The following is a 17,359-nucleotide window of genomic DNA, read 5'->3' as shown; positions in this document are numbered from 1 at the left end:
GCATCCAGAAAATTCAGCTGTGTGGTATTTTCTGCTTTGAGAGCAGCATGGGTGTAGATTTGTCTCAACAGACGACCTGGGTTGTTGTTTGATAAGATTAATATTTGCATTCTCACTGTTCAGGAACTCTTCTTTCATTTGTAAAGAATACTTTTAAAATGTATAATATTATAGCTGTAATATAGCAATTCAGAACTAATAATTGATTCCTGCACAGAAATTCTCTTTTGGCCTGGACTCCTGCAGAAAGATTGGGGTGCCAAGTCAGCAGCCTTGCAGATGGTGGAGATTCAATGTCTTGCTCAAGGACACTTTAGCGGGGCAAAAGGTTGTCAGAGTAAGGGCTTGGACAAAGGTCGTCTGGTTGTCTCTACTCGTTGGGCCTCGCTACGGTATTCTTAACGCTGATTGATTTAATGCTTATAAAGAAAAGTCCTTAAATTGGACATGGGACACAAACAAAATTACTTTCAAGTAACAACCACCACATTTTAATTATGTATGAGAATATGTTCTTTACAAGCCCCATGCATTCATTAACAATCAGGTGTAATCATCATAAATAGATATATGGATGTTAATGAAAACACATCTGTCATGAAATAGAGACTTGCAGCGAACCTCAGTGTTTTTACGTCACTCAGTGTGATGAAATTTGAGAAAGCAGAAAAAGGCAAAAAAACAACAACAACAAAACTTTTAAGTTGTTGTCCAGTGGTCATCATGTCCTCTAACACCTCAGGTGCTTCTTGCTCGACATGTCATTCCAAATGCGGTGCATCTCCTCCGGGGAGATCTGGTGCACGGTGATAACCCGCCTGTACCTGCACAGACTGTAGGCCATTTTCCAGTGATTAAAACCACTGTTCTGATACGGGTGTATACCCAGCTTACGCAAACAAAGTCCCACGTACACATCCTCCAGGTGCAACAGTCTTGTGTGTAATGAAGTCTTGTAGATTAGCTCAGCTACATCTGCTGAGAACACATAGCCAGTGCCTGAGCAGAAAGGTGGGTATTTACTCTCGGGATACAAGTCCCTGGACATATACCACTTACTGCGCATGTCCCTTATGGGGCCACCGTTTATAACATAGCCGGTAAAATATCTCCTTCTTGGCTTGGTGGTGGGCTTCAGGAGCTTGTAAACCAGATTGTCCATGTTGACAAAGATGTCACTGTCTGTCTTCATGACATACTGCGCTTTGGGGCAAAAGGTAGCCACCCAGCGCATGCCCATCATGGTCTTTAGGGTGAGGTTGTGGTAAGAATCAATAAAGTTCTCCACTACGATGTCATGGAAGATCTGGCTCTCCTGCTCCACCATCTGGTTCAGGACGGTGTCTGTGTTCCTGCCCAGAAGAAAGATGGTAAGGATGTGGATGTCACCGTAGGTGCTCTCATCCCCCCAGGTCTCCCGGATGGCCTGACGCGCATCAAACTCCTTGTGTGTGGTGCTAATGAGGATGACCAGGAAGGGAGTGACCCTTTCGCACTTCTTCGGCTCACTGATGACAAATTCAAAGGCATGTGGGTTAAGGGGGCGGGTGCGGATGTTGTCAAAGGTGAAGTTTTTGTGGGGTTTCACAGTCTTACGTATAGGCACGGACATGTGGCCAACATAAGTGGTTGTTGGGCGAGATATGCTCAAGTACCACAGAGCGCTCGCCCAGCAGACCACTGTCAACAGGTATAAACATGACACTTTTGAAGGCATTATGCTGCATTTAGGTGTATTTTGATGAGCTGGATCTTATAAGGCCTTCTTTTCATTAGCAATGTTTCACCCAGCGAGGCAGCATTAAGCTGCTCCAGCAGACAGTTTGACATTAATTATCAGTAGTGAATTACTTTAGAGAGAAGTGAATGGACGTCCAATTTCTGTTGGTGACACTGCTGCTTCTCCGTTTACATCTGAAAGAGAGAGAGAAATTATGCATTAATACAAATATATATACACCAGACAGGCCCTAAAAATTAATTTTTTAATAAATCATGAGAGAAACCATTGCAGTTTCCTTTCAAATTCAATAAACTCTGTACACATATGAATAAAGGCCTCATCACTTTGCTATCAGCAACAATAAGTCAAACAAATGAAGAAATGCTGCCTGACTATCCTGTTAGATTTATACAATAAATAACTGCAAATAATGTAGAAACACTGCAGAGAAAGTTGACACATCAAACTCATCATTTGGGAGTTAAAAATCATCACAACTCTATTTCAAAATTTAATTTGTTTCCTTGAAGTAAATCTAGTCAGAGCAATAGAAGAAAGGACTGATGAAATCAATATCTAAAAGTTAAAATTTGCAAAAGGGGTTGAAACATGTGTGGGTAAGATTGTGGTGCCATCAGCCATCTGGCAAAGGGGACACATCATCAGACACATATTATTCATTGCTGAAGTTTAGTTATTATTCACTGGCAACACACATTGTGATGTTACCGCCATGGTTTGCAATCGGCCAACGATTTTCAATTTCATTTTCATTTTGCTCTCACATTCAGTGGCAAACAACAGAGACTACTTATTGGTTATGATTATGTTATAATGAAGCAGATTTTGGTTAAGGGCAAAGGGAGCAACACAGAGACATCTCGCTGATGTATTGGAGCGCTGAAAATGCCTCAAACTGTAACATATTTTCCTGACAGTTTTGTTTTGTTCTTGGTAAGTATTGAGATTCTTTACCAAAGTAAAGCCATAACACACTACCTGCATTGACTTGTTGTAGTTGGTAGAGTTTTAGTTCATTATAATTACTGTCTATACTTTTGGAAAGTTTAATCTATAACAATGGTCCATATTCCTATTATATGTTTTGCATGAAAATTATTGGAAAAGGTACTACATCTGTCAAATAACTGTTTATGGACCACAAAGTACAATATTTTTCTCAACTCAAAAACCTAAAAATGTTTGACTGATTGACATGTTGTTTTCACAGTTGATTATTTACACATCCAGCAGAGACGAAGCAACATTGTCATTAATTTGAAGTCGGTTTCTGGCCAGCTGGCGAATGTAAGTACATTATTCACACTTCACATGTCACATCGTTTTCACATACAGTTTGTTATTATAAAATATAGATTACAGCCGCTTTAAGTACAGTATGTAAAATGTACTTAATTACACTACACCAGACGATTTGTTACAACAATAGATAAAGCCATCAATGACTTGACTTTTCAATGACGTTATTACAATAAACTGAATTCAATGCGCATCTGAATGGTTTATAGATTTTATATCAGAGCGTTACAAAATACTTTGAACATTCAGTACATGATCCTAGTGCACAGATTGACATTTCACAAGAGCAGACAAATGCCCTTTTAAACAAAAAAAAAGGCTTACAAGCTCTCTTGTTCTATGGCTCAAAAGAGCTGTGGGGTTGGCAGCATTGTGCAGCATTCTGACAGTGCTATACGGTGGCACAAAGGGAACACCGTGCCATGATAAGCTTTCCCCCTGGGGTGATTTTTTTTTCTCCCGGTTTGTTCAGTGCTGCACTGCTATACTGTCTGCTTGTTACTGAGCTGACAGAATTTTGGCATGTCTATTTTTTGAGCAGTGGTTCTGCAGCGTGGACAGTGAAGTGGCATATGTTTTTGCTTTTGCGCAGATGGCTGAGCAGCTACAATATACAGTATTTTAGCATGTATATCATGTAGCCTGTCTTTTGAAGCTCTCAGTGACAGATCATACGATGCACTTCACAGGAAAATGGCTATATAGTAATGCAATAAAACTCCATTTTTGTATATCAAGACACTTGGTACCAAGTTAGACTGAAAGGCATGACATTAACAACAACAGTATACATACATGCTTTGAAAACAACTTTGTAGAAGATAATCTGCCACATGAATTTTGCTGGACCTTTATGCCTTTGGACTATGAAAAATATACCTTTTTATCTTGCACTGTGACTACACATATACTGTTTATTTGGTGTCAGTTTGAGAAAAGATTTTAGATCAGCAGATTATCACTCTGAGGCTGCCTTACAAATGCTGTTACTTCGTAGTTTATTTTGTACTTAACCCTTTTCTCAAGAGTCTTTCAGCAAAACTCCTGTGTTGAGATTCTTTACTCACAATATCAGGCTTCTCCCCTTGTTAAATTACTGTAAGATCTCACAGGATTTACAGCAGCAAACAATCTTTCCCTTTAACAACACTTTGCTCGACGCAAGAAATACACAGAGATGCCAATATTTTCTAAGACCAGAGGAGGGAGCAGGGCCAGGTGTAGTGAAGACAGAATGACAGAAGAAAACCAAGCCTCGACTGCTTGCTCTAAGGTTAATAACATAGTGGAAACAGAAACTCACACAAAAGCAAAGCACAGATTGTATGTATATGTTCATATGTTCAAATACACAATAACCAGGGCCAGCTGGTAGCAAGCAGTCACTGCGTCCCACATTGTCACATTGAAATCTCACTTTGCTAACTGAAGCAAAAATATTTATGAGAACCAAGGCAATATTTATGTGACAGTTTATTTGGCTGCCAGTCTGTAAAACATAACCTCCAGTGGCTTTTCAGAATAAACAGTTCTAAGTTGGTCAGGGTCTCTCATGTGCATACACGCCACCAGATTAAATACTTGATTTATCCCTGAAGAAAGTTTTACTTTATTTATTTATTTTTTTTCCATTTTACTACTTCTGAATGTATGTCATTAATTAGTTCAGAATGAACTGAAATGCTCTTGTACACATAATTGAAGTGAGAGAAATTACATAATGTTGTTTCTCCAGTGTCGGTGAACAGCGATGACTCTTGTACAGGAGCGACAGCTCGGTACTCTTGTGTATTTTTATTGTCACACAATCAAACCAAATGATGAGTCACTAGACTGAGTGATTAGAACGTTAATGATGATTGTGCATCATTCAGTGCATCGCTTTGGATTCAACATCAGACGTGTGTGTGTGTGTGTGTTTTATCTCTGTGGGTGAAATAAAGATGTAAATGGGTCTGTTTTGGAATCGTGTGGCAGCATCAGTCTAAAACAGTGAGATACTATGAGCTAGATATATTGGAAAGAGCAGAGACAGGGTGTTGTAGATCCTGATTATGAGAGATGAATAATCCCGAATTGTGTGCAACAATCTTAAGATTGGTATCTTAAAAGGGCTATATGTATTTATTTTTAATAAAACAAATCACTTTTTTCTTGCCTGTGTGTGAAGGGGTTGTAACCTCACATAAAAATGATGCACATGCTGGATTTGTTGATTATCTCTGACGGCCAGTATGCCTATTTCTATGGGAAGACTCTGGGTTGGATTTTCCACAAAATCCATTGGCTCCACTTTGTTTTTTTGAAAACCGACACAGAGTTAGCTTTCATCCAAATGGACAGGTAAACTAACATTACTGGAAAGCATGTGAGAAATATTGTGATTTTGTGCTTTAGTTGGCTCAAGTTAGATAACATTAGCTTACGCAAAATACTATGGCTGTATTGGCTTTCTGCATTACTTCACCATAACGCGACCCATGTTACTATCCTATCCACTGGAGTTATGTCAAAGTGTTGATTTTGCAAGAAATTATGTTTTGGTAGAATGCAAATGGGGAGCGCCTTGTTTATACTAGCCTATAGTGATGCAAGGCATGGTCAGCCAGCTAATGTTAGCATGGATCCGCAGCTGTTTGCTTCATCACGTCCTATTTAGATTTTTTGTTGTTTTATCGATAATCACGTACACAGCTTCTTTGCCGGTCTCAGTTGCTGTAACTTACATCATATACAATAATGCAACATAACGGCACAGGACAACAACACACAGTGGAAGACCCATTCACTACAGTAATGTTACTTACTGTCGTCTAACTGTTATAATGTGTGGCAACAATCTCATTTGTAATATTCAGTCTGGCTCGCTAATTGTTTTTGTTATCATCTACTACATTTAGCTACGCTAATTTTGCCTCTTTGGAGACACAAATCGTTACTGAAAATCAGCAGACGAGCTAACGCAGACATATGATATCAGCTTAATGCAGTCAATGTAGCGTTATCATGTAACAAACATGGATTAGTTGAACGTCAAGCAGATAAAAATACTACTGTAATGCAGTGGGAGATTCTGCTCGCTCATAAGTTTGAGGATGCTTACGAGCACACACCTGGTTGCAATCTAAAACCCGCACTGCTAGTGGCAGCTAAAAACTACATATGGCCCCTTTAAGAGACCAAATGTAAGTATGCAATTTGCTCTGCTGCCACTTCACTGAGCAAATCACTTTCTAAAGAAACAGGTATAGCGGCAATATGAAGATTTCCTAAAGAAAAGCTGCCATTCACTATGGTTGGAGACCTTTAATAGAATAATAATATTTTCAAATGCTTTTATACAGGAAAATAAAAATGTTTTAATTTCATTTCTAAATGCCATTGCCTAGGACTACTTTATGTTGGTGCTGTTTATCGGGACATTCTTAACATCCTAAGGCTAAAAATAGTTCCTAACTGGGGTTAGTGTGTAATATTTAGGAGGATCTATTGACAGAAATTCATTATAATATGCATAACTATGTTTCAGTGGTGTATAAAGACCCTACATAATAATGTTTTTATTATCTTAGAATGAGCCATTTCTTCTTTTCCCTTACTTGGAAGTCGCCATGTTTCTACAGTAGCCCAAATGGACAAATGGCTCTTCAGAGCACGTTTCGTCACTACGTTGCAAATGCAAATTACCTTAAAATATCTCAGCATTCTGTCAGAATTATTCATCATTCCTAAAATGCGCTAAAAAGGCGTACATATATCCAGCTGGATACACACTACATCTACATGTTCTTAGTTGCACTTCTGTTTATTGATGAATATTTCATTTTATATTCACTAACACACATTCACAGAGTGGTCCTGTGGATTTATTGATGTGGAATAGCATCAAGCTAAGGCTTCATTCGATGGAAATCTGCACTGTGGACATAGTAAGTTCATTCATAAAACATGTCATCCATAGCAACGTGGTTAGCCTTGCCTCTCTCAGTCCTCTCAGCAGCTTTGTGAACGAACAGCTGTTAAGAGGAAAGTCTTAGCTACAACCTTTTAGCTGCATTTAGTGTCACTCTTAATATACTTTGTGAACTTTGTGCCCAAGATGTTTTGATCACACCTCTCAAATTTGTTACACAGACCTTTCAGGAGTAGTCTCTGGTTGTCTGCAAGTGTGGAAGCCGAGATGTGGCCGCTCTAGTTTGTGTTTAGATTACTGTAGCATGGAGCAGAGCCTCCAGGCAGGCGGCCAGACCTTTGCAGAGCTATTATTCCAATCAGTCTCCATAATACTGAATGTCACACTGAGAGTCAGTCATAAAATCTCCCCGATCTGTGTGACCAGTTTGGGCTGGAGACTGGCAGAAAAAGGTAGTAAAATATAAAACAGTCTATATGGGGAGGAACACGGTCACACTGCTGAGCCCCCAACCTTCATGACATGAAACATGCTCTAGAAACACAACAGGAAGGGTAATGAAATGAGGAAATAATTGGCCTATACTTCCAACAGAGACCTAATTTATCATGATTTATTATATAGCAAGAGGTAAACTTGTATGGTGAGCACGGCACAAAGACAGCCATTCATCAAGACATGACATTTCTTTCTCCGAGCCTCTGGGTTGACTATTTGGCGGGTTGGTTTCTAAAAAGGGCTATAACTCTCTCCTCTGCACACAACAAAATGTTTTGATTCATGACCCCATGACTATCTATCGACAGGTCTCTAAAGTGTTTTTCCAATAACAGCGTCTCAGAGCAAATAGATTGCCAGATTGAATTAACTGGTTCAAACAAAGCTGGAGTATTGACAAAATTGCCAAAAATGTAAATTGGTTGCCTTGTCTTTTATTTGACACAACGCTCTTTGAATATTGCTGGTTATACTTTTAATCACACAGCACCCTAATGGCAGAACTTCAGAGATAAGATTCATTTTAATCAGACATGCTTTGCATTTTAATATCTCACTGACAGTATACCTACACCATGGTGTTGTAATACAAACACCTCTGCTGCTTTATATTTAGAGTTCAGTAATATGTGGACATTATGATGGTTGTGGAGTGCTCCTTTTGTTCGCTTGTCTCTTCAGACATTTTTCATAATAACTAATTGAATGATGTATGAAATACTGATGACAGGATCGCCTGATGAAGCAGAGGTGTGTGAAAAATGATATGAAAATTGTAGCACAGCAAGCGGTAAAGCTTTAAATCCCCCGGCCCAGCATTATGTTACTGAAAGCCACTTTTGTAAGCTTATAGCTGAGATTTCATCGACCTTGGAAAAGAAAGGAGAGTGACCGTACGCACACTTTCAAAGCCATTAAAAGGTGTTTTTCACAACCTTCACTTGAACCTCTCTATATTTCATGAGACATTTTCCCACTGCTCTGTTATAAAACACAAATCAAACAAAAAGCCAAGTTGAAAACTAACCCAACTATAGTACCAGATCCCTTAAACAAGTATTGGCCTGTGGAGCTTTTTTATCACTCTGTCTCTATAAATCTCTATTTCAGAAAGACTATTGTGCTGCAAGATCTGTTGTTCTGGAAACACAGGTGGCTTCAGTATATCAACTGAGAAAAACACACTTCTTCTAAATAATGCGGCATGGCTTTTGACGACAGCCCTGGTAGATAATTCATAAATTTGTATACCGCAGTGACATTTATATCTATTTATGTTTTCTGTGCAGTGCTTTTTATTCTTTGCTACTGTAAGTCTAAGTTGCCATGGTGACCTAAAGTGTTCAATATTAAATAAATTACATGAATCCAACTCAGCTCATTATTATGCCCTTTTTTCAAAGTCTGTTCTGTCATTTGTTGATTACCCACTAATTCAGATTGAAGCAACAGCTAATAACATAACTGGCTCCTATCCGGTTTGTTGTGACTAGCAGACAAAGACTTAGAGATGAAAAGTGGCATTATGAAATAAAACAGTCATTGGGAAATGACATTGTGAAATAAAAAACAGTTGGAATGAAATAAAAAGGACCTGCAATAAACTCTGTTATTATAAAAAGAAGGAGAATGAAATAACAATTCGTAAAGAGCTCAATTTAAAGAAAGATATTGTTTTTTACAATGCCATGGTTGTGTTTCATAATCTGTCTGTGTTTACACATATTATTCCTTTCATAATGTCTTATTCATTTATTAAAGATCCCCTCAGGACATGTTATAAGACATATTAAAACGCTATGCTTTGAATAATAATTTGTGCCTGTTTTCTTTCCGCAATAAGTTCAATAAACGGCTCAGAAATTCTTTAAATCACGTCTACTTCTTCTCCGTCATGGAAAAATCTAATTTGGATATAACATTAGGTGTAAATGTTATTTCCATGGAGTCTAACGCTGGCTAGGGCACTTGTTATTCCAAATTTGTTGATTCATACCACTACTAACATTACCATTTTGCTGACGATTAGGAGAGTTATTCTCTTATAGTTTGACATATAAGTAATATATAGAGCATACATGCAAACAGTAACAGTCTAATCACTGTCTCTATCTCTGTGCAGAGGGAGATGAGATTTGATTTGAAAGACGAACAAAAGAATCTGATTCTCTATTTCCCACAAACTCCCATCTTCGTTATTGCTCTCTGACTTAAACATTTGGGGAATATTGTCATTTACATATTTTATGCTTAAGGCTTGATCCAAATAGTGTTCTTCTATTATAGCAAGCTAAACACTGGAGAAAATCTATACTGGCAATTAATTGAGTGAAGCTACATTAACCTGACATAAAATTAGTATCACAATTACTTTATTCCATTGGGAGAGCTGAAATCCCTTGAGTAGTGTCGTGTCTTGAAGAAAAATAATGTCTGCTAATAAATGTTGATAACTGAATGAAACACAGATTTGCTTGGGTAGATTGAGGACTGTTTTCCACTGTTTACATATTTCCAGTAAAATGCAGGATTGGCTTTATAATGGGCTGATTGCAGCAAGAATATTTGTTTTGTGTGTATATGTACCCTGAATTAAGGAAGTGAAGTGTAACACAAGACAATTCTACACAGGTATTGTAGAGCTGTTGTTCAGGTTTCATTATCACATAAACACAATTATAAAAGTGGAATGGCAGTTCATATTCATAGGCTGTAGTGCAAGGGCAGTGCATGGCTAATTTTAATTAACTCGTTGATTTTCTCACTGACTGAGGGTGTGGTAAAATGTAAGAAACTATAGCTAGTAAACTACCATTTACTAGCTATTGTCCATAGATGAACAATCTTAACTAGGCACAGCATCAAGCTTTATATCTAACTAAAACGGAAGGAATCTTTGTCTGTTTGTCAGTCTGTTAATTTTCATCCGATCAACTTGGTGGGTGTATATTGCTGAGGACCCAAGGAAGTGCGGTGTTGTGTGCGAACTCTATAGGACATATTTATTAGTAGTGTGACAAAAGTACACACTGTAGTGTTCTGAGAGGGCATTAACTGTTGGGTACAGCTCACTCTCACTGCAGTACATTCAACAACAGATGAAGAACTCTTTCTGATGTTACATGGTAGCAGTCTAAGTCTTGCAATTTTGCCATGTTGTTGGCTTAACTCAATCATTTCAAGCATCAGCGATCAGGCTTTTAATCAGTCTCTGTATGATTATATCGCTATAGTCAAGAGTTTCTCCACATCACCGCTGCAAACATAAAGCAGCCTATAAAACAGTCTGTGGGATTTCCTACAGATGGTGATGTCATTTTCCAAGAGAGCTGATTGTTCAGTAGAAGGCGTTTTCACAGAGTTGATCTCTTATCTGGAACATAACCTGCTCCGGAGCAGCATAAGTTACCATGGAGATCTACCCCGGTAAGAAGTGAACCACCTTCGTGGTACTGAAAACCCAGGGTTAACTCCGAAGTTACCTGGATAAGCTCAAATCCTGCTTCGTGGTACAGGCCTCTGTTCTGATTTGTCAGTAAAGCTGTAAAAAACAAACAACAACAAAACAAACAAAAGAGCACAAAAATGTTGCCACTGAGCATAATACAGGCAGCAATTAGGCGTCCATCAAAATGTATGTGGAAGAACAAATTAGTATTATATGAAAGTCATTTCTAGGAGACAAGGTTGCAGTACTATTCGCATAAGCATCACTGAGCTGGACAGTTTGTTGTTCTATATTTTGAATATAAGAGTTTCCTAATACCAATGTATTTAATTGTTCATTTGCATGTTATTGTCCTCGGGCAACCTCCACTCCTGTGGGACTCTCCTTATTAACAAGCCAGAAGATGGATATTTCGAAGGGATGCTAACTTGACACATTTGCTGGTAAAACTTTTGCTGCTAATTTTAAGCCTGTGCAAAGAAGAGGCTGTAAATAAATCATTAGCTATATCTCAAACAACAAGATTCATTCCCAGGTTTCACTAGAAGATGACAAGAAGGCAGGCGGTTGGCGCCTGAGGAGTTATAACGGTAACAGAGGAACTAGAGGAGGGATAAAGAGTGGAGTCAAAGATCCTTATTCAGTGGTTACCCCGGGGACTGCTCGCACCTTTCTGCCATCAGGTGGCTGAAAAATATTAGCGATGAGTCAGGGTGAGTTGGAGGCTTTCAAAGCAGAGCTGCAGACAAACAGGAAGCTGGTGTCCTGCTGGGATGTTGCCAGCATTCTTTCTCCCTGAACAGATGCCGTCCAGTGCCCACTATTCTTTGTTCCCTTCCCCAAAGACACGCTGTGTTGCATACTGAATAAAAATGCTCACCTTGATGCCAGTAAAGGACATGATGCAAAGTACCTTCTTGCCAGTTTTAAACCATCAACCACCTCCTCAATTTTTGATGAACTACTTTAGAAACTTAGTGCAAACAATGATGGCTTGCAGAGAGCTACTTCTGGATCTCTTTTGCTTCATAAATTCAGGGCTCAGTTGGAAGCCTGTAAAGTATCCCGGAGATATGTCATTGTTACACACAGCTGGCTTGATGGATATTTAATGCCACAGCACTGGATACTGGCACTGAGAAAATGTCAAGAAATGTGAGAACTGAAAAGTAACCTTTCTCTTCATTACCAGCAACCATCTGCCACGTGACAAAATGAGCAATACTCATTTTTCAATTTTTGACAGGCAGAAGAGTATGAAAATGGATTACACAATTTATTACACTTTGCTGGTTTGATAGAATACTACATGCAATACGGATACAGTTAATTAACATGATTGAATTTAGAAAGCCTCATGAAATTGTACATCAATGGGGCCCACTGCCCTGCACCAATCATATCAACTGCTCTGTGAACTAATGTGTTAGTACCAGTCTCTGCACAGTAAAACTGAAAAGAGCAAGTAGATAATGTAGCTGTTCACAGGCTGCTGATTTAACATTGTAATGGCCAATAAGTTGAAATGAATCTGTGGCCACATAGCAAAGACACAATAATGAGCAATAAATAAATGAATACCATTTAGTAAATAAACTGATTGTTGATGTGGTTGTACTACTAATTACTGATTTGTTTCTGGTAGAAAAACATGAGACATGACATGATTAGTACATTGTGTCAGAATGTAGTTAAGGGTTTGTAAGCCTCTAGCATTTAAAAAAAATCTGTAGCTAAATTTTAAGAAAAAAAACGTATTAATTATTGTAATTTTACATTTATTTAGATATTTCTAGGGATATCTTCAGTAAAAAACACAATAAGGAGGGGAAACACTTGGTATTAAACTTAGTGTCGTTTTTTTTTATTGGGTACGTTTTTTCCATGCACATAATTTAAATAAATAAAGCACATTATTTGTTGGATAGTGCTGTTTAAGATACTGGAGTGTTGGTGCACATTATTTAGTGCACTGTATTTACAGAGAGAACAGATGATAAGTGGGTAGGTTTCCTAAATGTGTTTTGAAGTCTTCATTAAAAAATGAAATTCAGTAAGTCAACAAGAAATCGAAGAATTTCCTATGTTGTAGTTTATACAAGAATCCTTCCCAGGGAAACACTGTGAAAAACACTTTCTGACTTTCTCCAACAAAAGAAAATACTGTCCTGTCCATTTCTGTATTTTGTCCCAATTAATATAATGTGAAGGACTCTCATTACTGAGGCCATGGTACTAAATTAAACAGGACCTGACACCGCAGAGAACAGCAATCAAACTGCAACCCTCTGATCCCTCTCAAACCCAGTGACTGTCTCTCCAGCAGAAAACCAAAGAAATACTGATGATAATGCCGTCTCATTTAACCTATAATCTCTACATGATTTTGTTTTTTAAAATATTGTTAAAAATAGATATTGAAATGTGCAGATAAATCCATGCTTTTCATTTTCAACCCATCAGATTCTATGCAGTTGTGATTACAGTTTTGCTGACTCCTATGTCTATTTCCTCCATGAAATGACCAGCCCTAAGTATTTAAGGTTAGGGGCTGCTGGAGGAAATGCTATGCTATGATGTGTCAAACAGATGGCAGGTCAACAGATTTAAATTGTATGTCTTTGCACTCAATCTGATTCCAGCACCTAAGGAATTAACATGTGAGTCTGCAAGCTCTGACAGGAGTTTGTATGTTGTGTGTAACCGACTGGTCTGTTCCAGTGCAGGAAAACATCTCAGCCCTAAACAAACAAGTGCAAATATCTAAATATGCAAATATAAGACATTTCTCAGAACAAAACACTAGACAGCTTGAAGATGATGATCTAACTGAGAATTTCTATAACATCCTGAACACTAATTTGTTTCCATAGTGACTCTAAAATTACTGGCATTATATTACAGAATGAAGCCTTATGGCAATTTGATTTGCAATGGGGTCAACAAGCATGCAGCCATCCATCCTCTTTACTGTCTACTGCATAAATGCTGCAAAGTTACAGTAGTGTTTAACCAATTACATTATAAAATGGCAATATTTTATGACCTGTATCCACCCCACATACAACAATAAAATGATCCACAGGTGTTCCCTGTGTAGCCAAAGTCTGATGTAGCTTTTTCCTTTGTGCCATATGCCTCAATTCATTGAAATCTCACACCACTGAACCACACCATTGCATTGGCTGACATGTTCCTTCGTTACTCAAGCCCACCTATACTGTCCTGCATCTGCAGATGTACATATTACCCTACTAATGTACTATTTATACCTGTTTGAGTAACATTCATTTATTCTGAAAGGTACAGTGCCCAGGTGTTTTAGGAAATGCCTAAGCCTTTTTTTAAATGATCACAGACAGGGTAGGGAAGTCTAAAAAATAGTGAGAGGCAGATCATCATTGCATTGTTGATTTTGGAAAATATGTACTAACAGCAGCCTCATCCTTTAAATCTACAACATACAGCAGAGTACATAATGTAAAGTAGAGAGTAAGGCTCAAATAAAGATGTTTTGAAAGTGTATGTAATATAGCCCAAACATGATTGACATCCTTTGATTATGATTAAGTATTTACTCCATGCTCTAAATAATGCAAAGAAGGACATAGACAGGGATTTTCAGAGCTTCCAGCTAGAAATTATTATGTAGAAGATTATCTTACACAACTGTACATATAAGAATCAGTTCTCAAATGTCAAGCAAGCACAACTTTGAGTGATGTGTTCAATGTTACAGAGAGTGCCCTGGATTCTTGGCATTACCACACAGCCAGGGGATAAATGGGATTGAGGCTATCTGGGCATCGGCCCTGGCACACAGTCTCCCAGACATCATCAGGCTCAGCTAAGCCCCGACATGTCCTCCATCAATAGAAAAATTATTCATTGATACTTTTCTACTGTGGAAACAAAAAAGCATTGTTTACATGCTGGTCATTAAAATGAACTAAAATTGGTTCAAAGTACGTTGTTTTCAGGCTTTAAATCACTGCTAATCACCCACTGTGTATTGGGTCAGCAATGACATGGTTAATGTGTGTGGACGAGCAGCAGCATAAGTCAGTCACACACTGTCAGTCATGCAGCTGAGGTAAAGATGTATTCTGATTTAATAATACATAACTCAGACTGTGGACTAGGCAGTTAACTGCATTGTTACTGAAACAATCAAAGTTGATTGAATCGTTTATGTCAATTGTAATGATTCTGCATAGTTATCCGTTAGGTGGCAACCTCTGCGGCTGAAAAATTGTGCTTCCCAATGGCTCCTCAGAAACCTATGGGCGAAGTCACGAACACTACTATGTTTTATACAGTCTGTGTTATCCTCACCCTCCCTGCTCAACAGCATGATTGGTGGCCTGGTGGCTGCTGGCAATCCTGGGAATGTGTCTCTCTTAGATTACAAGGCCTGGTATTGAACCAGTACCAGGTAGTTTAACAGGGATCTGCTTCCTGTGTTTATCTTTCGAGAAATAAAAATGCCATGGTAATACTGGAAAGACTGAGAACCAAAAATAATATACCTTTGAATGTTTTACTTAGCAAAAGCAGTTATTCACATGAGCTCTGCCACTTACAAACTGTTACATATAACAATCCTACATATCTCATCTTCAGCTATTTCAGAGCAGTGGTTGGCCACAACACAAGCGGACCAACTTCAATTGAGACCCGTTTTAGCGGGTTCTGTTTATGGGCAATACAGAACAGTATTAGTCAACAAAAATGCACTCTAAGCATGCAGGAAAGCAGATCACATGTCAATAGACTGTGCCCTTATATGGTCAATAAAAACTATCCTGAAGTAGATCGTTACTCTACAACTGCAAATATTTTCAGATGGGGGTTATGGGACTATAGTGCAGGGATGTATTCCAATTTTAACAGACAAATTGAGAACAAAGGAAGATGCTGTTTACTTTTTACTGTTGCCTATACAGAAATTAAATCATTACTTCCTTTTCCCTGTTGATGAAGGGGCATGGTAGGAGGATTTTTTTTGGGGGTGTTCAAAAGAGACACGCCTGATCATGTGTCATCAGTTGTGCAGAGTTGGACAGAAATGCAGAGACTTAATGAGAGGATGTTTGCTATGGAGCCTCTCCAGCCGACCGTGTCACATCACAGAGCAGCCAGGTAGTCATTAGAGGGACAGATGGTGCTGCGGCTGATTGGTCTCTCTGCTGACCTATTTGAAGGTGTTTTTCCTCATCATGCCTCTCCTCAGAAGTAGTGAGCAATGTAGGAAATATTGAGGCTCCGATAAAGACAGAAATGCAAAGTACACTTCAGTAATCTGCAGGAGGCCTATCACAGCTTTGATGTGTGGGAGACTCTAAGGGGCTCAATGAGTTTGTGAATTACTCATGAATAATAGTGCAAAACATGTCTTCTTATTACATGAACCCATATAACTGGGGATTATGCATATACCCAATGTTGCCTTAGGGATGGAAACAAGGTAGGGTTTAACACATCAGTATGTGGATTGCTCACGAGACCAACCTGAAGAATCTTTCTCAAAACACCTGCCAAGGCCAATGAGACTGTCGCAGGCGGTGGAAGTCCCGACTTCTCAAAGGGCTACAAGGGCTACGCAGTCTCGCCTCCTCAATCTTACCCCCCAACCCCTAAACAAGGCTGTAAATATCCGTTAGCTAAGCAAAGCAGCAGGAAATGCAGCTAGTTAGCGCTACGCAAGGACAAGACCTGATAGTGATGCCCTGGGGCCTCATTTATAAAGCTGTGTGTGGGATTCACTTCAAAGATTGCGTACGAATGAAACACAGAAAGCCCTTACGCACAAAAATATTCCGATTTGTAACAAAGTGCGCATGCACGTCCTATCCCGATATTCATAAATCACAATCAACATGAAAGTTGGCGCAGGTGAGAGAGGATCTTCTACCCCTAGTTGCCTATAAATAGTCAGTGAAATTACCCTAATTAATATTAATACATACTGACTGCATGAAGACAAGGATGGCAAATTCTGACAGAAAAGCTAAAAAAATTGATTTCACCAAGTGTGACATTGAAGTTCTTGTTGGGGCGGTTGAAGCAAGAGAGGTGTGCAATAATCGCTCACATAGACACAGTGTACCGGAGGAAAGGGGACACCGGAGCTCAAGCCCCTTGATGAGTGACTTACAGGAATGTGCAATCCTTTCTGAGTAGTGAAGGAGATGGAGTGGGGACACAGATGCAAGAAGCACTGGATGACCCAGGTACATGATTTAGATTCCCTCGTTTGAAAAGAGAGTAAACCAAATGCATTCAATTTGTGTTTAAACATCAATTTACACAGTCAATTAACGAGGCTGACCAGGAGAAGGAATATGACTTATGTGACATAAGCTGTACACTAAAATATCTGCTTAATAAATAGTGTTATATTTTTCCATGCCTTTTGCTTTTACAAGCAACACATCACATCCACTTACTGGGGCAC

At 38.7% G+C, this 17,359-nt stretch overlaps 1 protein-coding gene across 1 annotated transcript; it reads right to left on the bottom strand.

The window, feature by feature from the left end:
* Positions 1 to 730: 730 nt before the first annotated feature.
* Positions 731 to 1,717, bottom strand: b3galt1b (UDP-Gal:betaGlcNAc beta 1,3-galactosyltransferase, polypeptide 1b). The gene has a single exon (XM_046054768.1). It carries the CDS (start codon positions 1,715 to 1,717, stop codon positions 731 to 733), a length of 987 nt encoding a protein of 328 aa, XP_045910724.1.
* Between the last annotated feature and the right edge of the window lie 15,642 nt (positions 1,718 to 17,359).

The sequence above is a fragment of the Micropterus dolomieu genome, linkage group LG07, assembly GCF_021292245.1.
Source record: "Micropterus dolomieu isolate WLL.071019.BEF.003 ecotype Adirondacks linkage group LG07, ASM2129224v1, whole genome shotgun sequence".
NCBI lineage: Eukaryota > Metazoa > Chordata > Actinopteri > Centrarchiformes > Centrarchidae > Micropterus > Micropterus dolomieu.
This window is presented reverse-complemented; position numbering and strand designations above follow the sequence as displayed.

Coding starts and splice junctions, on each gene's coding strand:
- b3galt1b (XM_046054768.1), bottom strand. CDS start 1,717: ATGCCTTCAAAAGTGTCATGTTTATACCTGTTGACAGTGGTCTGCTGG.